Source organism: Athene noctua, chromosome 5, assembly GCF_965140245.1.
Source record: "Athene noctua chromosome 5, bAthNoc1.hap1.1, whole genome shotgun sequence".
In the NCBI taxonomy this organism is placed as follows: domain Eukaryota; kingdom Metazoa; phylum Chordata; class Aves; order Strigiformes; family Strigidae; genus Athene; species Athene noctua.
Window position 1 is genome coordinate 3,514,472 of NC_134041.1, and position 26,439 is coordinate 3,540,910.

The 26,439-nt window shown below is 41.1% G+C and overlaps 2 protein-coding genes across 11 annotated transcripts in view; one reads left to right on the forward strand and one right to left on the reverse strand.

The window, feature by feature from the left end:
• DOCK7 (dedicator of cytokinesis 7) overlaps positions 1-26,439 on the forward strand; it is a 106,510-nt gene that overhangs the window by 43,247 nt on the left and 36,824 nt on the right. For all 10 annotated transcript variants that reach the window (XM_074906061.1, XM_074906060.1, XM_074906063.1 and 7 more), the window contains exons 15-22: positions 17,322-17,439; positions 18,024-18,094; positions 18,849-18,987; positions 19,186-19,287; positions 19,541-19,627; positions 20,393-20,624; positions 21,852-22,016; positions 22,964-23,133. In XM_074906061.1, the coding sequence (XP_074762162.1) occupies positions 17,322-17,439; positions 18,024-18,094; positions 18,849-18,987; positions 19,186-19,287; positions 19,541-19,627; positions 20,393-20,624; positions 21,852-22,016; positions 22,964-23,133 (1,084 nt within the window). The remainder of the gene's footprint in view (positions 1-17,321; positions 17,440-18,023; positions 18,095-18,848; positions 18,988-19,185; positions 19,288-19,540; positions 19,628-20,392; positions 20,625-21,851; positions 22,017-22,963; positions 23,134-26,439) is intronic.
• On the reverse strand, positions 303-9,033 carry ANGPTL3 (angiopoietin like 3). Its single transcript, XM_074908064.1, has 7 exons — positions 8,536-9,033; positions 7,413-7,523; positions 6,430-6,547; positions 5,532-5,645; positions 3,980-4,075; positions 1,823-2,095; positions 303-484 (listed from the first exon to the last, which is right to left on the reverse strand). Exons 1-7 carry the CDS (start codon positions 9,031-9,033, stop codon positions 303-305), a joined length of 1,392 nt encoding a protein of 463 aa, XP_074764165.1.

Consider the following 26,439-nt stretch of genomic DNA (forward strand, 5'->3'; position numbering starts at 1 on the left):
ACCCATTCCCCCAAGCAATGTCCTGCAATACATGAGTAGGCAGTTGACCCCTAGGTGTTGGAGTTTCAACCTGGGGAGCTAAAAGCTCCATGAAAGTTATAGCACATTGACACTGGGGCTAGAGGAGATGAGAATACTCACCAAACACACTGTCAGACCGTTGCAAATGCTGCAGGTTTATGTCCTGGAGAATACACCATATGGATATAGACATTCATCTGTTAGTAAACATAATGTGAACTTCTGTGATGTAGTAATGTTCAGTGTATATGTTCTGAATTAAAACACGTCAGGTTGAGCATTCAGTCAAAACTTTTTAAATCTGTTGGATGTATCATTATTTTGGTTGACTTGAGCAAGTAGTATCTGCCTTTCTTAGGCTTCCAGTATAAGCCTTTCCTTCTGTCTAGTCTTCCTCTTGACCTTGGTGCGACGTATTTCCCGTTAAGATTGGTTTCCTCACATTCACTGTGCCACCAGCCTCCTGAGGAGAAATATTGTAATGTCAGTTACTGTCAGTTGTACCCTAACATACTGTGCTCAGTTTCTGAGCAGACAGCTCCTGTTTGCAACATAAATCTTTAGACCAGTTCCAGCAAAAGTGACAGTTACCCAGTATGCCCACATGAAATGCTGCTTAAACATGTGACCCCTTAGACTTGCAAGCTGAGGACCAATACAGAGTTGTTGTGCTCCTCGTTGTTGTCTGCTTCACATAAAAGTAGTGGTGGATAGAAACCTGCACACACAAATGCTGTCCCTGAATTGGGACACTTAGGAAGTTGGCCTCGCACTTTGGTGTTTCCCATGACCCTCTACAACGGACTCCCCGATTTGTGGATATTTTTCTCAGGTACAAATAGTTAAATCTCTGCATCTACAGGAGCCTGAAGAGCCTTTAGTAATCAAATTCTCTTTTTTACTGGCTGCTGTCCTTAACCACGAGCTTAAATTGTAAGCCCAGTTCTGCTTTCAAAGGACTGGGAGTGACTGTGCTCAAAATTGAAGTTAGCACTTTAGAGGTCATTTGCCACCTTCTTTATGGTCACCAGAGCTGAGTAACACTCTGGGCATTGTTTCAGACATTAACGATTTTCAAGCCCAGAATGAAGTACAAAATGTTTGTTGCATGAAGCAGGTGTCTGGAGGGCAATTCTGTATCCTGTGGTTTAATCATTAATTGCTTTTTCAATTGTTTGCTTTTTGCTATAAACTGGCAAAACATAAAAGCTCCAGAAAATCAAAGAATTAGGAATCCTTTAATCAAATTATTATTAATGTCTTCAGCCTTGTATCTCTCTTGCTCCTTTGGGAGTGATTATAGCATGTATACTTGACAAATAGCTAAAATCTGCCTTTGAATGGAAATTCACCATCATTCTTAACTTGCAGTTTGTAGTCAAAATGGAGTTAAGAGTCAGTTTGTCTTCCCTTTTTATGCAAGGAGGAATTAAACAATCTGACCCAGGGCTGCCACACCAGACAGGGCATCAGAGGAGGAACTGCCCTTTACTTCATAGCTCAGAATCTCATCCTGGGGTTTTATTTCAGCCTGTGCTGCTGGTTCTGTTTGTGATGTTGGTCGTTTGCACAGCCTCACTATGCTTTAGTTTTACCTGTCTATAAAATAGAAAGATGATGCCTTGTTGTTGTAGGACCCTGCCAAGGAAAAACATCTTTTGCCCTTTCCTGTGAGCAGAAAGATGCTGTTACCCTCTTTTTTCTGTAGCCAGGCTAATATCAGTAACTACCCACTAAAGCATACATCCATCCTTCATGTAGCAAAGAAACTCCCATGTTAGTATACCCAGCATACTGATACCTAGGTAGTTTTCTGGACAGTTGAAGTCATTTATTATGTCCACGTGGTGGCCTGCAGTTGAGAACCGCAGTTCTGTCTGCTCCGGCAGCGCGTTGGGGATGCTCCCGGAGATCCGGGAAAGCTGGAGAGTGTAACCTGTTTCGGGGCCTCCCAGGCTGAATGCATACTCGATGTAACGTTTATTATATTTCCAGTCCTGCAGCTCAATCCGTAAGATGTAGTCCCCTTGTTTAGTAATGGAATAGGTCTTGTTCAGGCCTAGCCAGAATTCCTCTGCAAAGTTGTAGTAAATAAATGCTGTTAGTATGGAACTAGGTGTGACCACACTTAGTGTGTTTTTCAGATCTCTAACCCCTACGTCACGTAGCTCACTCACCTTTAAAATATCAGTATTTAAAAATATATGTTCAAACAATCTGGCAACGTCAAAATCAAGAGATGTCAGAGGTGAGGGTTAAGGGACAGAACCCACCAAGCAGAGAGTTATTGGGGTAAGAGTTATGTGATAAACTTTCCCCAAACCCCCATATCGCTCACACTGCTATTGAATTTGCTTTTACAGATAACCTGTGGGTAGTCTGTGTGAAAATATAGTATTTAAAAGGATTTATTCAGTGCTTTAATTAAATCAATAATATGAGTCTTGGGGACTGTTGATCTTTTCAGAGGTCTCTTGCTACATTCTTTTTGTTTACCTCTTCTTAATTGCACACTGGTGATCAATAAAAGCAAGAGATATAAATGAACTGGAGCTTCTCACTTAACTTTCCCACCTCTTGTGAAACTCTGAGAGGGAGCTCAAGTCATTTAAAACATGCATAATTGGAACTGTGTGACAAATGAAGCAAATGACATACATAAAACCTAATTGCAGTTGTTGTATTTTTAAAGGAAGGAGCTGCAGAACTAAACTGAGGTTTTGGTACCCTTGTGTACAAAGTGAATTTAACTTGAGCAGTTTTCTTTTGCTAGAATTCTTGAGAATTAGTTTAATTAGTTTCATAAATTATATTAAGTAGCTTATTATCAGTGCCACAGGTATTAGTGCACAATGGGCAATCGCCACATGTAGGAATAGCGTAGCTGAATGTGAGTGCCATACATGCAGGTGGCATTTAAAGCAATAGAATACAAGATGGTTGAGTAAAATACTCCCACAATTTACAGGGAAGGAGTAGTATAGTAGCCTGTTATGTTTTATCACCTTAGAATATGCAGCACAGAACTGAGTAGGACATAGCTGAGTGATGCGATCCTCTGCAAAATCTTTTTGACACTGAAAAGATGTGGCTTCATGTTGGTTTAGTACATGGGAATTGGAGACCAATCAAGGAGCAACTGTAGCATTCAGCACAATTAGACAAACTCTACAGGTAAAAGTCTACCTCAGTTGTGAGCTACTGTCCCAAAATGTGGGAAAAGTTGAGATGTAGCAGCTCTTTATGGTAGAAGAGGTGGAAGTGAGTCAGTATTGCTGCCCACATTGGTGAGGTTTTGATCTGTGCTGTGCCTAGAAAGTCAAATTATTTTCGAGACAAAAGTAGAGTCATCTCATTGTATGAGAAAAATAGGGAAAATATTCTGGATGGGGAGGCTGTTGGGCAGCACTTGGTGCTACAGATTCTTGGGAGTTGATGATCAGTGGGGGAATATGGGTGTTTCCTCACCCTGTCTGACCGTGGGGGGGATTGGCCACTGCACAGAGAAGCTGGAGGGGTTTGTGCAGGGGAGCACACACAGTGTCAGGCTCTCTTGAGGCTGGAAGAAATTGGTGTGGAGGTTTTAAGGGAAACAAGATTGCAGAAATTTTAAGAGAAAGTAGTGACAGCAACTTGGTGAGGTTTTGCGTTTATGTATATTTTGAAGGCTTGGGGAGGTGTTTTTATAAATAGTAAAATCTCAATAATTAAAATAGTATTTAAGGCATTATGGCATTGATTTAGCAGAGGCTTCTAAACACACGTTTGAAGGTGTGTTGGACAATTTTACTGAGTTACGTTTTCTGGTAAGTGCTTCCTGGTGTTCTACTAATTAGGTAAGCTGTTCAGATTTGATTGCAGGTTTTGTCTGCTCTCATGTGAACACCTTTCAGTAAGAAGATTCAGCTTCTCAAATAAACTGATACGAAGAAAAAGACACAAAAAAGGGCATTTTTACCATTGAGGTCACCAAAACCATTTGTATAGGCATCCCAGGTTTGGTTGAAATCTAGTGATCCATCCACTCTGTTCTGGATTACAGTCCAGGAGCTGCCTGTGAATGAGAAGGGGGAATAAGTCACAAAGCCTGGCTTAAGTGTTTAAAGCACTAGAGAGAGGATGGAGAGTAACTGAGACCACCAGCTTGTGACCTGTGGACTGCTGTGGCTGCCCTTACGCAAGTGAGCTCTCTACCACAGTGAGGAAGAAAGTGGGTTTGCACTGAAGGTGACTCCATAAGAATCCCATTTACTCTTCATTTTGCAACAGATCTGAGTGCATGTGTACAGAGCTGTAAAGTCTCACAGCTGTACAGAGAGCAGATGCTTGACTCCTCTTGGCCTTACTAACTGTCCATGAGTGTGCTCTTGGGTGCTCCAGTGTTGAGGTAGAATGAGTTAGCCTGAATCTTCGTGAAAGAAATTCAAGTGAGCACAGCTGAACAGAACACGGGGCTGTTCGAGTGTCCTCTGCCACACTTGTGGTGACTCAGCTCACTGGACTTATTTGTTAAGCTGCCTTAACTGGCTTTCATGTCTTAATAAGGGCTGAGAAACACAAACATAGAGAAAATGATAAAAAAGAGCTATGAAATGTTCCAGACATTTGATCAGATTGCCAGACTCCCTCTACTGATAGTGCTTGACTGCTGGGAATGCAATTCCGTGGAAGGTATGAAGTGTTGGAGGCCATGTCCATGCTAGGCCAGCAGTGGGGTCTTTGTCCTGACCAGGTCATGACACCCTCATTTTACCAGTTTCAATAAGTGTAAGCAAAGGAGCTTTCTGCACAGGGCAACCCCATGCCATTCTGTTTACACATCCAAACAAATGACATGGCCCTGCCCTGTTTGTGTCAGCGCCTTCCCAGGCTCCCCGGGTAGCCGTGGCAAAGGGACCGTGCGGGGAAACTGGGCAGGTGTGTGATCTCTGGGTAGTGGCGAAAGAAACAGACAAATGGGTTTCTTACAAAAATAGAGCTTGAGCAGGTGCTGTGCATTCTGGGCCATGCCAATTCTGGACCTGGATCATACATAGCTACTGACTCACCCAAACACGATACAGAAATCCTGTCTCCAGGACTCACCTCTTTGGGGCAGTTTGGTCTATCGAAGTCTCAAACAATAACCCTTGTTAGTGAAACAAAATTTTACTAAGGTATGTTTGCTTTTATTTGGGAAAGCTATTAATGGTTGCAATATAATGGCATTTATAATTGCTGTTTTCATTATCTGTAGCTAAAGGGGCTTGGGGTTTTTATTATATTTCTGTCACATGATTGAAAGTCCTCTCCTTGGTATAAACAAGTGGTAAGTAAGGAATGAAAGCAGCGTTAAGGAGATTTCAGGATATGGGGGACATCGGTTCAGAGCACAGACAGGCCAGTAAGAGAAGTCAAGAGGATACGTAAACTGTTCTAAGTTTCTGTGCACTTTGGGATGAGACGCAGTTTTTTGGCTTATAAGAAATTACTTAGTGAAAATGAGACTGTTGCTAGTACAGCTGTCTTACCAAATTTCATTTCACAGTAGACATCGAAAGCTTCTGAGCCGTTGGGTTTAATAGTGTAAACACCACTGGACTGCATGCCACTGTTATAGAGAGCAGTGCAGTCAGGAGCAGCACCTAGGGAAAAAAAAAAAAAAAAGAAGACAATTACAAAAATCCTCTTTTGGATGTGGGAAGTTTTAATCCAGCTTTGTAACTTGACTTTCTATGTGAGATAGAGCCAAAACAAAAACTAGAACAATCTTTTTGGTAATTTTATTTTACAGCAACTAAGGAAATGGACAAACTGTTTTGGGCTTGGTAGTACAGCTGCCAAACTGTATGTAAGTTGGACTGCCTATATTTTTTAAGTTAGGCAAGGTTTCAACATAGATAATTTTGGAAAGTCGATAAAGCCTGAGACTAGACTCTGGCAAATGGCTTTCCTACTCCTTACAGAGTTCCCAATAAATACATTTTCCATTTCTGCACTTTGAAAATGCTTTTCAACTTTAAAGAAAGCTCTTCTAAATCTTACAATTAGCCAACGTGAAGTAAATTAGTTCTCTGTTCGATACCCTCCAAGACAGGCATCGGCAAGGCCAGGAGTGTCAATAAAAGGGTAGTGACATCGCACGTTTCCGAGAGGTGAATGGAGGGTGAAGACTGAGGACAGGATTACTGCTCTGGCGGATGTTGTTCCTGTATGTCACCCCAGAGACAAGCACACATATGTGTAGGGCTAAATAGCTGATGACATTTTTTTCCAAAGCAGGAAATGAGCTCCTTCCCACAGCACTGTATTTAGCATCAGAGTCTTTTGCTTTGAGTCTTTGATTATTAAAAACCAGTGCAGAACTTTGACAGAGAATACCACGAATGCGGTGTATCGTGTAGTCACGTCTAAGGGATAAGGTCTCACCGTCAGATGTGTAGGTCACAGCTGTGGCGTTGCGCACAGGGAAGGGGGTGGCCTCTGGTTCTGTTTGCTCCCCCGTGAAGGAGTCCTCTGCCAGTTCCTGGAGCTCTATGTGGTTTAGCTGAAAGAACCATAATTACAGACTGTTAATTTCCCAAGGCTCTGAAATGATGAGATTCATGTATCAAGCCGAACAATGTCATGCAGAGAATAATTTTTCTTGTGACTGTAATCCTTTAGAATCCCCAATTTACAACATAAAAATAACTTCAGAACCGCACTGGTGGATTTCAGTTGCATGAATGTCAGCTCTGCCACCGCTCAAACAAGGTAGGATTCATGAGGCGAGTAAATGACCTGTTCTCATGAGGTGCACCTTAATGGGCAAACAGATTTAACTTACTTCCTCAGGTGACATCACTTAAGACAAATAATACCAACATCTAAAGAGCACAGAACCCACAGTTCCTTAGGCTGAAATGCATTTTCCTTTTATAGCCTCCTCTTAGGAATAAATTAAATATGAGGGTGTCAGTTATACCCAGCATTACAGTGACACATATTGAACTGCAGAACATGGTTCCCTATTGGAGTGAATATTGGAAAAGAAGAAAGAGGTAGAAAGTAATGATTCTTAGAAGACCAGTGGAAGAACACAAATATGATAGATAATAAGAGGAAAAAAAAAAAAAAAAAAAAGAAAATTAGCAGTCAGAAAATACAGCAGCCTGGTGTTGATAGACAGTATTTCAAAGCTGTGTTCTTGGTCATTGTGTGCCCTGGCCATGGCCCCCTGCCTGGCAGCACAGCACTCTCTCACCCCAAAAAGTACCTGTTTGCAGTCAAAACTGTTTATGTCCTCCTCTACACCCCCAGACTGTGAATAAGAGGGATGGCTGACCCGTGTGAGTGGTTGGACGATTGGCTCCTTCAGTGTTACGAGAAATGACAAATTCTGAAAAGAGGAATAGAGGTGCTTCCTGTACCTTGTCCTCCAGCTCCATTATTTGATTGTGCTGTCTGTCGAGTTGCACATGCTGGTCCTCTACGATTCTGAGAAGCTGCTTGATGTGGTTGTCCTGCTGCTCCACGAAAGCCTGAGGACAGGAAGGGAGGGAGGAGGGTCGTGGTTAGAAGCAGCAGCAGACCTTCACAGCGGCACTGCTTTGTCATGGGGCCGGTTTTGAGAGGCACAAACCATTTAACACTGCCTTTTCATTTCCAAAGAGTCACCTGCTTTGCCTCCAAAGGGATGAATTTCTTTGCATGTGAAGTGAACACCCATTTTTTTGGAGACAAACTACTGGCAGCTTTGTAGACAGACCTTTTTTGTTGTTGCTATTTTCCTTCCATTTTCACATCCACAACAATTATGTTCTGTGGAGTTGGCCCTTGATTCAAACTAAATGTGTGCCACCGATCAAAAAAGGGAACGATTCCCAGCATGTGGGGTACTGGCTTGGGATTTGAGAGATCTGGATTCATCTTTCTGCTTTGACACAGACATCCAATATTTTCTCACACAAGTTGCTTAGCCTTTTTATACTCCTGCAAAATACAGTTAATACTTCTTTTTCCATAGCAAACCTTATACCCACCTAAATACTTGCATATATTGATGTTAAGTCTATTAACACTTGCAAGGTTCTTTTGTCCTGGAGGTCATAATAGGTGCTATAGATGTGCCTCTTTAAAGGTTTACAGTTCCTCTTTTTATACTGAGCAGGCAGTTCCTAGTGCACTGATTTGTAATGAGAAGATGACATACAAACTTATGGGCTTGGTAATTGCACTGTTTTCCTGATTTTTTTTTTTTTAATCATTATTATTATACAATTTCTTAAAATTTGATTTGCAAAAAAATAGTGAAAAAGACACAGAACCTTATAATTTCACCATTTTCTTACTTGTTTCACTGGGGAATTTGACTTCAAAATAAACAATATGTTAGGTTAAGATGCTGATTCTTTCAAGTGATTTATTTCTCAAAGTACATAGTACTACAGTGAAGAGGAAGGGAAAACATGAGCTTCTATTGCATAACTACCAATAATAGCATTACAGTTTACTTTGGCTTTGTGTGTCAGGGGCTTTCACAAGTCTACTTACTTTGAGTGAAGAAATGTCTTTTGTCTCTTGCACTGAAGGCTGGATAATGGCCAGTTTAGTGACTTTGTCTTCCAGTCCCCATACTTTTTCTTGCAGCTGGATTTTGTTTTGTATGAGGTCTTCAATCTTGGAATTCATCTCTTGTGAGAGATTCTTTATCTCTTCATTGTTGATTTGCAGTCTGGCTGTAGTTTGTCTGAGCTGTTCTTCTTCTTCTTTGATTTCACTAGTTTGCAGTGAGAGCTCGTAAAAGGACCTATCAAAAATGTAAAGTTTTTGAAAGATGTCATTCATCTGCCCCTTTGTCTTATGGACAAAGTCTTTAAGACCGTGCCCAAGCTGGAGGAGTCCATTGGCTAAGATTCGTACATCATCTAACATGGCAAATCTTGATTTCGTCTCGAGAGATGGAGCAGAATCAAGGGAGGAATAATCCTTCTCAGCTGTAGCTGAAACAGCAAGTGAAGTAATGAATAGAAAGACTAGAATGATTTTCATATTTTCTGCTCCTGATACTCTTTCGTTGTTCAGGTTGTAGAGGCTTTTCATGCCAACAGTTTTTGCTGTGTGACTGTTCTGGGTTGAAGAATTTGATCTATTTATACTCCTTTTCATTTTGGAAGAGGCAGAGCAACGAGTTGATTATTAAACTGTGTGTATTTGAACGAACGTAACCCCTCTCGAATGTAGGTTGATATCTTGGAAGATAAAACCGTGAGACGGGCACGTTGCTGATCAAAGTGTTTCTGAACTTTTCCATCTGCCAGACCTTTTATAAAATGTTATCGATGACATAGTGTTTTTCACACAACGCTTTTTAATAGGTTAATTTTGGGTCATAATCTTGATAAGGCCCTAGATTGCTTCTTGTTTGTGTTGTACGATTCCTTTTATTGCCTCAGGAGTATAAAAGGGTTTACCATACTTAAGAGCACTGGACGCTGTATTTCAGGTTGTGCAGCTCCTTTGATAAGCTGTGGAAAGGCAAAATATTCCCAGGTGATTCACACAACTTGATTCTCATCTTCTACCATTTTCTGATGTAACTCATCGTGCTGTAGTGGATTTACTTGTCATGTAGTTCAGATTAAGTGAGAAAGAGGGAATTAGGTCCAGAGATTGCCTGGATGTGATTCTACTATGTTAAGGTTTGTGCAGTAATTTACACCATATAAAACTTATTTTTTAAGAGCTGTTTTCCAAAGGTGGGTGAGATAAATGCTACCTTGCTTACATTTCTCACCTTACCATTCTTCTTACTGTTTAAGATACACTACATAAAACAAGTCTACAAGTACTCTGAAATAAATGTCCTGTTCTGCAGTGGGTGTCCGCATGGAAGCATGGATGTTTTTCGAGCAGTACTGCAGTATGAATGAAAGGTGGTTTTGTTCCTAGAATCACTTGCAGGAATTACAGAAATCAAAATCAATCCATGCAGAATACAGTCTGTACTTTGAAGACTTTTTTCAGTTTTTTGCTAGATACTTGTATGTTTAATAATTCTTCCCCTGGACTTGTTGTTCCTGTACATATGCACATATGGTATGAAGCATCAATAGAAACATTATTTTAAAGATGAAGTTGTTATACATTAAACTTCCTGTGTGATGAAGGGTTGATAATATGCAGGTAGCCTCCCCACCCATAATTAAATAACATGAAAGTATTTGGGCTCTCCAGTTATCTGGTGGAGAGTGTATTGTACCAGTATGATTTGGATCAGTCTTACTGGAGTATCTTCATGAAGTATAGGAAAACAGTAGGAGCATGTAGATCATCAGGCCTGGTGCTGGGCAGAGTGGGGATTCATTCAGAGAGAATCTGCTGGCATAGACTGGAAGCAAATGTAGGAATTAGCCTTAAATAGAAACGGTAATCACTATTCTATAGCAGGAAGCAGCACTGCATTTTTACAACCCAAAGGTGCAGTCCTGTCCCATAAAAAACCAACCCAGTAATTTCTCATCTTGCGAGGTGTCTCAGTCTTGAAGGTCCTCAGCCTTGTACACTGCTGAAAATAAGTACTGAAAATTGTCTCGTAGGGAGCAAACTTGTGAAGGCAAAGGGATAAGTAACATTTTCCTTTTTCAGCTCTATTTCAGATATTAGTGAATTCACAGCATCATAAAGGCTGTGACCAGTCAGGAATTATCTCTCAAGCATAATTTAAAAACACTTAGGCAAAGCAGCAAAGCAATGATTTAAAAATCCCTAAACACTGAGAGTTTTGAGGATTCTGGCCTGAGGTCTCCGTTCTGGCTGCACCCTACAAAGAGTCGGGGAACAGGAGGATGAGGAGAGTTCTGCACCCTGGTGTGGTGGAGAAGAGTTATTTGCTTAATTACTCATTTGAGCCTGGAAGGCTATAGGCAAATGAGAAGTTTGGTTGTGGGCTGTTCATTATAGCTCCTGTACGTCCATTCACTTGCTGATCATTTATTTTATGCTGAATATTTGGACCGTTGATGAAAACATGATGGCCCCTTCATTTCTAAGGTCACACAAGTCACTCATTGGAGACTGACTGGTTGAACACTTCCAGGATGTAAACAAGCAGGCAAGAGGTGAGCAAAGTGCTAAGACTTCTTGCGTGTCACAGGGCTCATGCCACTCTCAGATCTTTAGTTGAGCAGTTGGGAGCAAAGTGGTTTTGTGCAGAGAAGTGAGAGGGAGTTAAGACTGCATTTGTTTCTTCTCCGATGCTTAGAGATGCAGCAATCCACAACCCACCACCCCCAGTGACTGCCCTGGAGCTTCTCGCAGGTGGAAAGATATATCCACACCCGTATGTGTTACTTTGTGTTGGGAGTTTAGATTCAGGTTCATTATGGTTGGTGCTGCTTATTCAGTGGTTGAGTATTCTGCGGGCTGTGGCCAGTGGGGAGTCTGCTGTGTTCCTGCATCAGGAGTTTCAAGGCAGTATTGCATTGGGCTGGGTAGGTCTGTCATCATGCGGAGCAAAGTAAAAATATTCTAGTGATGCAGTTGCTCCATCTGCAGAGACACAGATTTGAACGGGGATTTTTATGAAAATGAAACACTGTTTAGCCTTTTTATCAGCAGTTTAACTCCACATGTAAAAATCTATTAACTAGGGCTCAAATGGTAAGCATTATATTAATTCTTAATTTTATTGTGATAATGAGCGTTAATCATGATTAATTCTCTGATCTGCATGCATAGGGCTTTATTCTAGAGATATAGCTTTGACAGAATTGATTGCTTTCCCAAGGGATGTCCACAAGGTTCTAGTCTATGAGAAGCTGTTCAGTGGACGGCTATCACGCCATATTAAAATCTACATTTTTTTCAGAATAAGGAAACTCATCAAATCAGTGTTTACTCAACCCTACTAAAATTCTGTTAGAAAAAGTGTTAGAACAATTAGGGTTATTCATGGGACAGTGATCATCCTAGAGTGTTTGCATTGAGTCATCATTCCTGCAGCATTTTCTCATTTGGTAATATCAACGGAAATGTATGAAGAGCTGTTCAAATGTTGAGTTTTTTTTTAAAAAAAGCATGTGCAGGATCTGGATGGCACTTATATTGTACATTTGTAGGAAGTTGTTAGGGTTCTTAACACTTTAACTCTGAAAGATTTGATAGTTTTTGCTTTGAATGGTAGACCAAGGTGGATAACCCTGTTGAACACTTCCAGTGTTTAAAAAAATAAGATAAGCATGTGCTTTTGAAGGATTTGTATTTTCTGTAGGGAAACTCAGTGGAGTTTCGGTTGTGTTGATGACGCTTAGGTATGGTTTTTGTCTGGGCCTGACACTGCTCTGTAATAGGGAACAAAATTCAGGATCTGTCATTCAACACAGGGACTTTGGGCTGCAAAGCTTGAAAAACTGGTTGCAATTTAAAAAAAAAAAAAATACAAACTCTCTGCAATCCACTTCAGAGTACTTGAGTAACTTTGGTTTTACAGGGTTTCAAATGAGTAGTTTTCTGTTGTAGCTATTTCTTACAAGAAGTCTTTCTCAGTTTTGTGTTAGTTTTGAATTCTTCCTAACCCATCACCCCCCCAAATTCTTTACTCTTGGCCTAGTCTTCAGAAAAATATAGGAAGTTACTGAAGAAGTAGCAATGACCAAGCAACTGGAAATCAGACATTTTACCAGGTTTCTACAGCTTGAGAAGCTCCTGCGTGTGCTTGTGCCAGGGCACTGCTCAGATGTGATACTACCCTTTAGAAAGGTTTATTTTCCAAAGGGGAAGGACAGTCAAAACGCTCTGATGTCAAATATTAAAAAATCACAAATGGCTGCCAAGCACATTTCCATATTAATGCCCGTGTCAATAAAGTCAGGCAGTGATAATCTCACTACAAAATACCACCCTTAGATGTCACAGCAGTCACAGATTCCATAAGCAAAGCAGGACCCAGGAAAGAAGAAGAGAGGAAAAAACTTCTGGTATGATTAAACCATAAGATTCGGGAGCTGTAGAAGCCCTAAGGGGGAATCCTGCCTCTGAGAGCTGTTAGCCCAGTCAAGAAAAGATGTATATAACAAACATGATCCTGAAGATCTTTCATGCACCTGGGTGACCCTCATTAAATGGGCTTTAAATGATTTTTATAGTAGGAATAAACCAAAGAAAAAGGTCTCTGGGTTTTACTGTAAAGGGAAATTTTCATAATAGTTAGACATTCCCTCTAAGAGTTAGGATCAGCTCTTAATGTTTTAATACCTTTATGGAGGATTTTGCAAAATGGCTGCAATCACATTATATAAATATTTAGAGGAGTGCCTGGTGCCATTATTTCCATGGCTTGGGAAGCCTTTGCACTTTAGCAATTCATTTTATGGAAGTAAAAGTACTTTTGAGATCTGTTTGAGATAATAGTATAAGCTTTGCATACATTTTGCATAGCATTTTAATAAAAGCTCCAGACACAAGTCCTTGGGTTTAAAGCTTCTGGCTGAAACTTTTATCGATAGAAATCTGTGAATAGTATAATCAAGAAGTAGCTTGAAGCACAAGGACTAGCAGTCCTTTTGTTCATTTGGTGTGTGCCTAGCGTGGTTGTTGGTGTTGCAGTGTTATTGTCATGATCAGTCTTTACTCCCTCTCCTTTCCCTTTATCCCTTCTATAGAGAATTGAACACTGTGATATGAGACCTCCCCACGGTGTCCAGCCCATCAGAAAGTTGCTCTCTCCTCTCGCTTCCCACTGCTTGTGTGTCATACAGAGCTGGGGCTGTCCTCTCTTGGTTTCTGAAGAGTACGTTCAGTGCCGTGCCACTTACTTTGCCTTTAAAAGCCAAGCAGCTTTGGTGCCTGTCATCTCACCCATGTAGTGAGGCAGCTTCTACCATCACTTTGCACAGGAGTCTTGTTTCACTTTTTTCAGAGTATGGTGGTTACAGCTCTGGTGTCCTACAAAGTCTACTGAGTCCTGGTATGTGTGTGCACACAAATAAGAGGAAAACTTGTGGGATAATGAATCGAAGGACAGAGAGTGACAAAGGAGAAACCGAGAAGTCAGCCTCCCGGGGTGGCTGTTAGATGGCGCCTCGGTTCCTTCAAGAGATTTATAATGTTCCTATCAGGTTTTCAGCCATCAGTCTCTGTACAGCTCCTGTAACTGTACTTAGGGTAGATGGGGAGATCTGCAGCTTTTACCTCTGTAGGGTAAGGTAAAATAGAATTTTACATTAGGGTCACGTTCTGATTTGCAAGTTGGAGAATTTTTTCCCCTCTCTATATGTAAATTTTCCACAAAAGGAAGATGCCTTTAATAGGAAACCCTCTGGAGAGAAGCTGCCTGAACAAGAGCAAGCATCCAACCTCCCCTGTCTTACAGCAGGATCTGTGCATCTGTACTCGCAATCAGCAACATGAGCTTCTTCCTCATGAAATGCGGGAGAACTGTCCTCTGAGCCTTTCACATGGCAAGGGTTTAAAGGCAATGGATGGGGGAACAACCTGTACATTTCCTCCACCACTTGTTTTTATGAATGCAGCTAAAGCCCTGCCTGACATACAACATCTGCTTGTAGGTCTCCAGCACCCTCTTTCTAGAGTGTCATCATTGGTGAAATGTCTCCTTTGCTCCCAGCAGGCCAAGCCCTAGCAGAAGAGGTGGTAGAACTGCAAGCTTGGTTTAGGCTCATCCCTGCTATTCAGCATAAATCAGTCCTAAGCATAAGACTGCCTTTAATATAGGGATCCTGTAGTCTGGCTTCATAAATACATTAAATCCTTCTCTTAAGCACTAATAATACTTAATAAAAGTTTTATGAGCAATGTACATTTTAGAGTAAATTTTCATATCCATTTTCATTTTACAAAGAACATCAAGGAGCAAATGTATTCATGCCAGAACAAAGTAATTTAGTAGAGTCACAAAAATGGCACAGGCCCCCTCTGAAATAGTAAGAGAGCGTTGATTAGGCAAAGCGACCAATGGGGATGGGATTCAAAAACTTAATTCACCATGAAGGACTTGAAAGGGAAGAAATTCCCACATGCCACCTAAGCATATTCCTCTGCCTGGAGGGGTGAAAAAGAGCCTGGCTTCATAACGCTGCCCGTATAGCCTTTGGAGCTATCTAGCTGGACTGCTCTCTATAGCTGCTGACCTGGAGGAGGTAACTTTTTCCTCTGAGATTCTCAGAGAATTCTATAGGAGCAGCCTTAACCCACATCTGTATAGATGGGAGTACCCATGGGTACTGGGGAGCAAATGGAGTTGCCATCAGAACCAAGTCCTTGGGTAGGATTCATTCACCAAAATGTTGACATCTAGCACAGACAGCCCAGGGCAGGCCACCTCCGGGAGAGTGAGCCACTGCTAGCCCTGTGCAGGTGTTTTGGATACCCATCTGAAAAGGCACCAGGTGCCTTCACTGAGCAACCGAATTACTGCTCTCCTGACAATCAAAATAAGGACTCTTTTTGGTTTTGATCTACTGTTGCCAGCACTCTGTAGCAGCTGCTTTATTGTGCTTAAAATGTTGTCCTGCTGTGTTCCTCACTTCAGTCTTCTGTGCCCATCTGTTGTCTCTTGTCTCTCTGGGAGAAAGAACAGTTGGAAACTACTTACAAATTGTGTTTAGATTCACTGAATAGTTCCCAGAGGGGGCCAGAGTGGAAGGGAACCTCTTTTACCTCCTGCCTTACAAGCCAGGACTTGTTACAGAATTGGTTGCTTCAGTGTTTGGGCAAAATCATAGAATGATAGAATGGTTTGGGTTGGAAGGGACCTTAAAGATCATCTAGTTCCAACATGCCAATTTTTTATCCCTAGCAGATGCAAGATAGAATAGAAACACAAACCCCTCACCTAACCATCAGGCTGCTGAGTAGCCTGTGGTGAGCATCCTTCTTGGTCCTTCTTGTTGGAGCTGTAGGGGCCAGGGTATCCGAGGAGGAACAGTGCTGGTCTGCTAGGCAGGGCTGTGTGGGAGATGGATAGGGGATATGCAGGCTGACTTTTTAAAGATGTATAATAATTCATGCACTTTTACTTGTTTTGGGGCGAAACAAGGTGTATTTCCTTTGAATAATTGGGTATGTTGAGTGGAATGGTTTGGGGTTTGTTGTCTTTTTTGTAGGAACATGCAAGGGACTTTCTGTGGTATAAATTACTTGCTCATAGTGCAGGTGGGGGCTTTTAGTGGACAGTTTTGTTAACGTTGTGCGAATCCAACTTGCACTTCGTCGGCAGGGACTGAGCAGGGCTAAAAGGATGGAAAATATTGCAGAATTTTGCATCTTGTCACTGTTGTGTTTAAAGTAATTTGGAGAAATGGAGCTGGAAGGGGCCTCCAAAATGTGCCCCCCACAATGAAGGTTGAGGTTGTCTGTAAACCGTTCTGGACAGCTGTTTGCCTCACCTGTGCTCAAAAGCTGCCAGAAAATGGAAATTTCACACCTTCCCAGGCAATTTATTTTACTGCTTAACTAGCCTTACAGCCAGAACATTTTCCTTCTTATCTAACCTAAATCTCCTGTGCCACAATTTCAGCCCATTACGTCCTGTCATATTCCCTGTGGTTGTGATGATCACTTTATTTCTTCGGTCTTTGCAGCAGTTCTTTAGGTAGTGGGAGTGCTGTCCTTACCTGTGGCCACAGCCATTCCCTCAAAACTGAGCACGCCTGATTCAGTCTGGCCATCTCTGCTGTTTTCCAGAGCTCCTGACTGTTCTTGTTTCTCAGATGTGAGTTTTAGTTGATCCCTGTCCTTGCTGAAGTGCAGCTTTCAGGCGTGGAATTAGAGATGCCACGCTGTCTGAGTCGTTGGGAGGATTGCATACGTGCTGAAGCTACACATACTCATTTAGTTTCATCCGTTTTCGGAGGAGAGGTGTAACCTGAAGTCATTGTGATATAAGGAGTTTATAAAAAAAAAAAAAGAAAAAGAGAGGACGGGTTACAACAAGGAAGTTACTTAACAGGAACCAGCCACTCTGTGTTGAACTAATAAACACTTCTCAGTGCTTTTCTATTCATATGTTTTCTTTCCACTTGAACTTCTTAGATTGTAGAATCACCGGTATATTTTTAGGTGTGTTTTTCAAGTGCCCTTATAGACAGGAACTATTTCAAAATGTAATGGCAGTTAAAAAAACTATGACTTCTGATATCCAAAATAATGGCTTATTATCAAATTGCTTGGTGCACTTATGTTGAAGAGAAGATCATCTGGCTAATCAAACTCTTCACCTTGACTCTCCCAGCGTTTCCATAAACAATAGCATAAATTTAAGGTCTAAACCCTCTCATTCTCACATGGAGATGGTCACTTGATGCCTTTGTCTCCTGCAGGAATCTTCTTTATGTCTATCCTCAGAGCCTTAACTTTGCCAACCGCCAAGGATCTGCCAGGAATATCACTGTAAAAGTCCAGTTCATGTACGGAGAGGACCCAAGCAATGCCATGCCGGTGAGGGAAGTACTTTGTGCTCCGTGTGAATGCTGCATGCTGATAAGGCAGAGTACACATTGCAGTCATAAAATCCCCGTGTTAAAAGAAAACCTTGCTGGAATACATTTCAAAATAACAAGCTCAGAGGAATATCAAATTACAGTATTTCAGAACAAAGAGTACATTTGTATAAAGTAACAACGTAGTAGTTTAGTATTTTAACCCGAGATGTTTGCAGTGGACACCCTTGTGTTTGGAATAGCACTTTTGCTTCCATGCCAAAAAAATCAAAGGTGACAGTTATACTTGTGTTTCGGGCAAGAAGTGATCAGCCCTTAGTGAAGATCTGTGTAGGGGTGGTTACATTCGTCAGTTCTTCGGCCATATCTGTGTGCATGTGACTGAGATTATTAAAACTGTGAACTCTTCAGTGACTGAGTAAAACGTTGTGTGTAAGTGAAGGAGCATGCAACAAGCAGATGTAACTGTACACAGCTGCACAGACTCATGAATGGAGCTGTAAATGTCTCTGTGGGATGATGGAACAAATTCTTGGCACAGTTTTATAGGGGAATTTCTGTGATTGTTTTTCATTTTTGCAGGTCATCTTTGGCAAATCTAGCTGTCCTGAATTTTCCAAAGAAGCATACACGGCTGTAGTGTATCACAACAGGTAAAACACGTGACAGCTTGTGAAAGGACGTGGGCCCATATGGATAGTGTGATTTCACCCAAAGGAAGTTTTACCAGTGTGAAAGTGGAGTAACTCACCAGTGACTCTGTCTCAGTGTTAATTATTTCACAATGACTGAATAGCACTTACAACAACTGCAATGTCAATTGATAGGGTCGTTAGCATTTTGTGATGACTAGGAGCTGGAGTCTTTGTTTGCTCTGGTACAAATCAGCCTTGTGTCAGGGGCTGTGATCCTGAGCACGTAAGGACAAGCTTCAAGTTAGTATTCATGAAGACTTACATTATAAACTCATGGTAGTGTGTGCTTCATTATTTTGCTGGAGCCTTTTAGACTTTAGTAACAAATTGGAAGTACTTGCTTTTGAAAATAATTGTATTGCAGTGGCAGTAAGGAGTGCTGAATCTGGCCTTAACGTGTTGATAGGCTTTGTAGGTGTACCAGGGAGAGAATCCTGTCCTGTGGACTGGGGGCCGTGGCAGCCTCCACCTTGAGACAAGAGTTCATTTCAAAGTGCTTGTGTGAGGAGGGCTGCTGCTTTCATTTTTGTGGACTGTAAATGCATACCTGACGTTTTTCCAGTCCTTTGTGATCAGAAAGTAAAGCTTTGATCCCTTGAGATAGTCCACGTGCTTCCAGATATATTAACTCAAAGGATTTGGTCTCAAGCATAAGATAGTAAACCACAATGTTTGTATTGATGACTCAGTGGAGGGTCTGGTCTCTGCACAGATCACCTGATTTTCATGAGGAAATCAAGATTAAGCTTCCAGCCACTTTAACCGATCACCACCACCTGCTTTTTACTTTCTACCATGTCAGTTGCCAACAAAAACAAAATACTCCCCTGGAGACCCCAGTCGGCTACACTGTGAGTGTCTTTCAGTCTTTATGTTTTTCAGCATAGGATATATTCATAATGCATTTGTTTGCAATTTGTTCAGCATCACTGTCAACTCCTACTCCGTTGTAGAATTTGAGAATTTGACAGTGAAGCCTGGAAAGTTCAAGAAAGCCTTAAGAAATGTGTGGTTTTGTTTTTTCTTTTGTTAATTCCTTCTCCTTAAAGTGGATACCAATGCTTCAAAATGGACGGTTAAAGACTGGTCAGTTCTGCCTACCTGTTTCATTGGAAAAACCCCCACAGGCTTATTCAGTGCTTTCTCCAGAGGTGAGTTGTTCTTCATGCTGAAAATGAGCAGGAGAATACTTCTGTTAAAAAGTGAAAGAGTGTGTGAGTACATACATGTGTGCATGTGTATTTTTAACTCTTAGGTTATTTATTTCTCAAATACTCTTGTTTAGACAAGTGTGGGCACACGTGTGTGATCTGACACTAAAATGAAAAGAAATGGCAACTGTAATTAGAAGTGCCTTACTCTGGTTTCTGTCACATCCTCGCTCATCTTTCTGTTAACCTGCAGGTTCCACTCCCTGGAATGAAGTGGGTGGATAACCACAAAGGGGTTTTCAATGTCGAAGTTGTTGCTGTATCATCCCTCCACACTCAGGTAAATGTTAAGAGCAGGCATTGTAATAAAAAGGGTTGGTAGTCTTTTGGCAACTGAAACGCTGTCATAAGTTGATACTGTGAAGAGTATAATAATGACTTGTAGTGAAATTACAATCCCATTTTCAGTTCTGAGCCAGCAGACCTGTTACTCCACATTCTGCTGTGAGTATATTTGAGAAATTCTGCTTAAAAATATGAACAGTTTGGCCTTTATTCACAGGGAGTGAATGGCCAACAGTGTTTTCAGACCTCAGGCTGTTGTGTTTAATACAACAGATCTAACATGCAGTCCAGGCACGTGACGTTTCCTTGTTTTTCCTTTTCCCCTCTGCCTCTTTTGTTCCTCCATGTATTTTTCATCTTTCTTTGATCTGAAAAGAAACATGACAATCATTTTGACTAATCATTTCAACTTTTTGTTTTATTAATTCCCAGTATGTCATTTGATATTTTTTTTTGTAAATAGTAAAATGACTTTAGTGCATTTTTGTCTGTTTTTCTAAGAATACAGTTTGTGGGTCTTCTAGTTTTGCCCTGACAGCTTCTGAACATCGGCTGATTTCACTTGATGTAGACATATGGGCAGAGCTCTCAAAGATGTTGAGTTTCTGCTAATTTTGTGAGATTAAATGGTCAGATAGAAGAATGAACAACTTCTGGAGAGAATCCATCCATGAGGTACAAATCCAGAGAAAGTGGAGTTACTTTTGGAGCTCCTTGCTGATTATTTGGTTTTCTTTTTTTTTTTTTGGCTTGTGTGTAGGACCCTTATCTTGACAAGTTCTTTGCACTTGTCCATGCTCTGGATGAGCACATGTTCCCTGTGCGAATAGGAGATATGAGAATTATGGAAAACAACTTGGAAAATGAACTGAAGAGCAGCATTTCAGCTTTAAATTCCTCTCAACTGGAGCCGGTAGTGCGATTTCTTCATCTCCTGCTTGACAAACTGATTCTTCTGGTAGTAAGACCTCCTGTCATTGCAGGCCAAATAGGTATTCTATTTAAGTTTTATAGAGAATTACATAGCTGAAAGTCTGACACTTCCAATTTTATCATATTTATGTAGAAATGAAAAAGTCCGTTTGAATGCTTTATTTTAGTGCCACTAATACACCATGTATCTTCAAAATAAAGCAAGATGGCATCCAGATTGGTGGTGATATACACAGGAGCAATATTTAATACAAAGGTTTTCAAGAACAACTAGTAATTTGGTGTCCACCTTGAGACACTGGAAAGGGGCCTGACTTTCATGAGTTGGATGCTCAACGTTTTCTTAGTACTGGAGCCTGTTGAGGTGTCTCTATACTGGCATTCAGGAACTAAGAATTTCAACCTTGCTAGTCACCTTGGAAAATCTTGAAGTAGGTAAAATAAGAAGATAGAGATGCTGTATGTTCCTCTAGCTATTGTGGATCTGATACTGTCAGCATGAATAATCCCTCCTTTTGCTCCTTCTTGTGGGCTATGCTCTGGCAGTACCAAAAAAATGTCAAGTGGAAGTCAGGATTAGATCCTTAGTAATTCAAATAGCAAATGGGATTTTTTGTAGGAAACTTGAGTTTGACCATGATGGAATATCAGTATTTTATATTTTAATGCTCTTTCACTCCGTAAGTATTCTGTATTAGTTTAGTTTGTATGGAGCATTTAGGACATTAGTGTCTAGTTTTTTAAAAACTTAAGATTTACAGTCTCCAACTGCTGTCTGCTTCATCCATAATTTGTTTAAAATAACCACCTCGGTCCATGTGTAGATTCCTATCCTCATATTTAGAGCAGATTTTTTTTCTGAAACAGAATGGAATTGTTCTCTTTGATACATTTTATATTTTGGCTAAGGCTTAAATGGAGGAAATAATTAACTGAGAAAAGTATGATAAATATCCAAAGGATGTTATCCATCAATTAAGCGAGGACTTGATCTTGTTACCATGTCAGCTGATGATCAAAGTTAGGCTGATTGCAGAAATCAGGCCTGAATTCATTGAATTTGTTATTCATAAAAATGGAAGCTTATCATTGCAACACCTGTCTTCCTGTCAAGCTGTTTATTAGACCTAATTCAAATATCAGGTTCTGTTTTTCATGAGAAATGTTTGCTATACTCTGAACAAGCTTCACCATTTATCCTTTAGAAGGTGGACGAAATGCATGTTTAGGCTTTGCTCATGAGCACTGCTGCAGTCTAAAACAAACTCCTCACTTACTACTTTCAGTTAACCTGGGCCAAGCCTCTTTTGAAGCGATGGCATCAATCATAAACAGACTTCACAAGAACTTGGATGGAAACCAGGACCAGCATGGCAGAAACAGCCTTCTTGCTTCCTATATTTATTACGTTTTTCGCCTACCAAATACCTATCCCAACTCACCATCACCAGGTAGCTCTTTTTTTTCATTTTATTTCAAGTCACAGTTTATTAAAAGCAAGCAGAAATTGCTTGCTGGCAGGTGCTCTTGAGCTCCAACTGCATGGCTGGTTCCCTGCCAAGCCCTGTTATTACCTTTCTCTATGGTCCAGTGTAGCCATTTACCAGATGAGTTTAATTACAGTTAGCCATGTCAGAGATTTCACTATTTGATGATGTTAGATAATAGTGTCACTGCTGAAAGACCACGAGGCTAAATTATGGCAAAATTTTTTTTGTTTTGTTTTGTTTTTGTTTTATTTTCTGTGGCAAGTAGACAGATGTGGTACACTCTTGGCCTGTCCTCCTTCCCAGTCTCTTTCACTCTAGTACTTTCTGACTTTTCATCTGGTTCCAGCAAAAGTTGATACACTGTCAAAGGAGTGTGAAATTCTTGAAAACACATGTCTGGGTACATGAGGGAAACAAATTAATTCCACCCCTGCTGAGAACAAGGGATATCTGTGTGTGGGAAGAGACAGCGTGAATGAGAGCCACAGAAAACTAGGCTTTGGAAGGGCTCTTGTGCACAACACTTGCTTCTTGCATGGAGTAGAAAACCTCTGAGGGGGGTGGGAAGGTTGTGTACCTAAAACTGTGCCCAGTCCTTTGGTGGTTTTTGAGTCTGAGGTCTGGCAAGTATCCCTTTAGCTAAAGACATACCTCACCCTGGCTGCCTAAACCCACAGGGAGCTTCCTGCTTCCCACAGATCGGTGGATAAAATAGCTTTTAATCCCATCCCTGTCTCCCTGCTGTTTGCCTTGGAGAACCAGGCAGGAGAAGGCTTAGGGAAGATTTCCTTACAGGCCAGACTGAGTGGTTACCTAAAGGGTTTGCTGCATCAGGCGGGTGTAAAGCAGCAGGGGATCAAGGCTCTGAGCGATGGTCTGACGGGATGTTCTTCCATCCACTGCCGTAGGTCCTGGTGGCCTCGGGGGATCAGTGCATTATGCCACCATGGCTCGATCTGCTGTCCGACCAGCAAGCCTTAACTTGAACCGCTCACGGAGCCTCAGCAACAGCAACCCAGATATATCTGGGACCCCCACCTCGCCGGACGATGAAGTTCGCTCCATCATCGGCAGCAAGGTACGTGTGCACCACTGAGGGTCTGACAGGAACTTCAGCATCTTTTATTTAAAGAAAGAACAGGGAAGTTTTGGTGATTTTTTTTTTTTTTTTTTTTTTTTTCCTATGAAAAGATGCTCTTACTAACAGCCCGTTCTCAGACTTCTTCTGGCAGCTGCTGATAACACTACTGAAACTCCACTCCTTGAAAATAGTTGCTGATCTCTCTGATTTGTTGGAGACCATCCTGGCAGTGTGGTATCTAGGGGCAAGAGGTCTTCTGGACTTGTCTCCCCAAGACTAGTAGGACAAGAGTGGTTTGATTGCCTCACTTTTCACATGGCCAGCAGCCATATCCCCTGACCAGCTCTGTTATGTCTCCCCAAACCTTGCATCCCCTATCTTGCCCCCCTGTGATCCCACTCTTACCTCCCAAACCAAAACTCTCTCTTCTCTGTGTTCAGCACTAATGGCTGCTCAGATGCTTTCTCTGCTACTTATGTCCAGAGCAGGGATCTTGCACACAGCAGAAATATTCCTAGTCCCTGCATGGGCCAGAGAGGATTTTGGATGGTTAGTGAGTGAGCCTTAGTCCGGCCAGCAGTGTGAATTTACAGTGTGCTAACTGCACCCACACCGATTCCCCACACCTAGAAGTGGCTTTCCAGTGTGGGCATGTTAGTGCAGAGCATCTGGTGTGGTCTTCCTTTGACTCTTAAGGGCTCAGTATATGCATCTCCTGCAGAAGGGCCTGTCCCTCTCTGGTGACTTCCAAGCACACAGGAGTGCTACAGTCCCAATTTGAGCACTTGAGTTTTGTGCCTAAAACAGGAGAGATGAGCCAGGGCAGATCTGCTGTGTTAATAATTCCCTTCCCTGAGAGGGATGCCTTAGCTTGTTCAGGGTTCTCTTTTTTAATCTACAGGCTGTGGTAACTTACACCAAGATGAGATGCTTTCCCACCTGTGACCCTTCACTCTTCCAGCACAGATGAATTCCTGAGCCCTTTCAGAGAGGTGCTATGTTCGATCCTTTGGAAGATCAGTGAGCCAGTTTATTAATAAAGCCACCACTGGTTGGTCCTAGGTTTTATAAGAGCAGGAAAAACATAGTTTCAGAAAGAGGTTACCAGTTTTAAATGAATAACAACATAATTTGCTGAAGAAGTGTGGATAGGAAAATAATTTGTTACATCAAAGTTTGGACTTAGAAGTCTTAAAATATTTTAAAGACCATTCCAATATCTTGCTAATTAAAGAACCCTGACCTTTTGTGAAATGCCATAGGCACTAATGTGCATATGGAATTTACACAGGCTATCAGAAGTTTAGCATGTGCTGGCTTAGTGAATAATGTCACAATACAAAATGAAGAGAGATTTTCTTCTGGAGATGTACTCCAGGCTTTAAAGAAAACCTATTCTGTGAATAATTGTTGAGGGAAAAGTTTCCTTTAGGGTAGTCTGAGCATCAGAAATGAAGCTCTGTCTGACTATAAAGACTTCTGGTTGAATATAATATTTTTTTCTTGTTAATATCAATAGGCAAAAATACAACACCTCTTGAGATGTTGAAATGAGCAAAAGGGTGCAAAAATTCCTACTCTGTTTCTCCAAGTAATGGTGTAAACACATATATTGGAGTAGGGAACCTGCACTTCAATTTAGAATCTGTCATGAGAAGCTTTCTGCTTTTAAACAAAACAAACAGTGTTTTGTTGTTTGATGGAAGTCTTCAGAGTCCAATCCTGTATTGTTTTTTATTGTAATGTAAGATATGTATAGGTTGGGTAAATATTCATTAAATCTCTCCTTTATCAGCTTCTTACTTAATTTTGAAAATTCACAGTCATCACCTTTAGAGGATTTGGGAAATTTCTGTTTATTTTCATAATAGAGGAGGTTTTAGGTCTGTAACTTATTTTGCCTTAATTTGTAAACTGAGGCCATGTAAATTTTATTCCCTACTAAGGCAAATTTATTAAGTGTCTAAAAAGACTTATGGTCAGATTTTGCACCTTATTAAGTGCTTCTAAGACGTTGGAGATGTGCTGGGAAAAAACAGAAAAGATTGTGGAGTTTCATTGGTCTGACAGTGCGTTTTCACAAATGTGTGTTATGTTCCTGCACAGATCCAGCTGCAAGTTGAACCCCAAAGACAGAGCAGAATTTACTAGCAGTTTTGTGAACTTTTGAGTGACTCTGTCAAGCAGTTAAGAAGCTCTTGTACTCTTTTATTTTCCAACAAGGGAAGAATCTTTCGCTTTTCAGATTTTTACAGAAGGATTGCTGCTTCTGCAAACACAGTATATGTTTAACTTTATCCTCAGAACCCGTGACGTGATTAGAAAGCCTGTGAACAGAAATGTGAGTGTGATAAAGGCATTTTCAAAATTAGACCCGATTTTACAAAACAAGAGCTTAGTTCAGCATTCTGCAAAGCCCTTTCGACTTTAAATCACTGTGTGCAAAATAAAACATGTTTATGGGTCTGAGCAGGGCAGAGAGCTTTGATTTATTTCTTCCAAAAAGTAATTGAGATTAAAACACTCTCCTTGCCTGTTCAGTATTTTTTTTACTGGACATCTTAAGCAAAATTATAGCATTGCTGTACTCTGCATAGAGGGTAGCTCAGTGGATTAATGGTTCGAATCCCAGGTTACAGCTTTCACACTGGGTTCAACCTTGGGGTGGATTTTTCTTTGCTGAGAGAAATAGATTGTTAGGCTTGGTGGACTTTGCAGCCGATGATAATCGCTGTGATGAAACGGGCTGCACCTTTGCTTCATGTATTAGGAAAAAGCCTGACATTGGCACAGAAACTAGGATGAAAGCTCTCACTCGGGTGAGGGTTGAAACTGATGTGTGGAATTTATAAGGAACTGCTGTTCAGTTGTGGCATTGCAAAACTGCCTCTGTTAGAGCTGGTTCCTGGGAGCCAGGAAAGTCCACTGCATCCCACTGAATGTTCCTGACTTAGGAGCAGCCTGGAGACAAAACCATTTAATTTTTTCCTTTTCTTCTTTCTGAGTGTTTTGAGAGGTTAAGGCAGCAAGAGACAGAGGAGGGATCCACAGTAATTTTGCCCGTATGATCCATTGCAGGACTAGAATTTGGAGTACAAACTAGGTTGAGCTTTTAAAAAGGATGATTTTTCAAGTATTTTGCTTGGAAAAGCAGGTTGGTTCCAGAAAAGGTATGTGCTCTTTCCTCTCTTTGCCACGCTGCCCAGAGAAAATACTCAGGTGTCCATGTGAAGTTCTGATCACAGGGTTACTCTACCAGTGGTGCTGTTTTTTTAGTCCAGAGAAGAGCTGACAGTCAGTCTT

Excerpts from the sequence above, each read along its gene's own strand:
- ANGPTL3 (XM_074908064.1), bottom strand. The coding sequence starts at position 9,033 with ATGAAAATCATTCTAGTCTTTCTATTCATTACTTCACTTGCTGTTTCA. Across the intron at positions 4,076-5,531 it reads CTACTGTGAAATGAAATTTG|GCAGCTCCTGGACTGTAATC; the intron begins GTAAGACAGCTG and ends TCTCATTCACAG. Across the intron at positions 2,096-3,979 it reads TGGTTTTGGTGACCTCAATG|AGGAATTCTGGCTAGGCCTG; the intron begins GTAAAAATGCCC and ends ACAACTTTGCAG.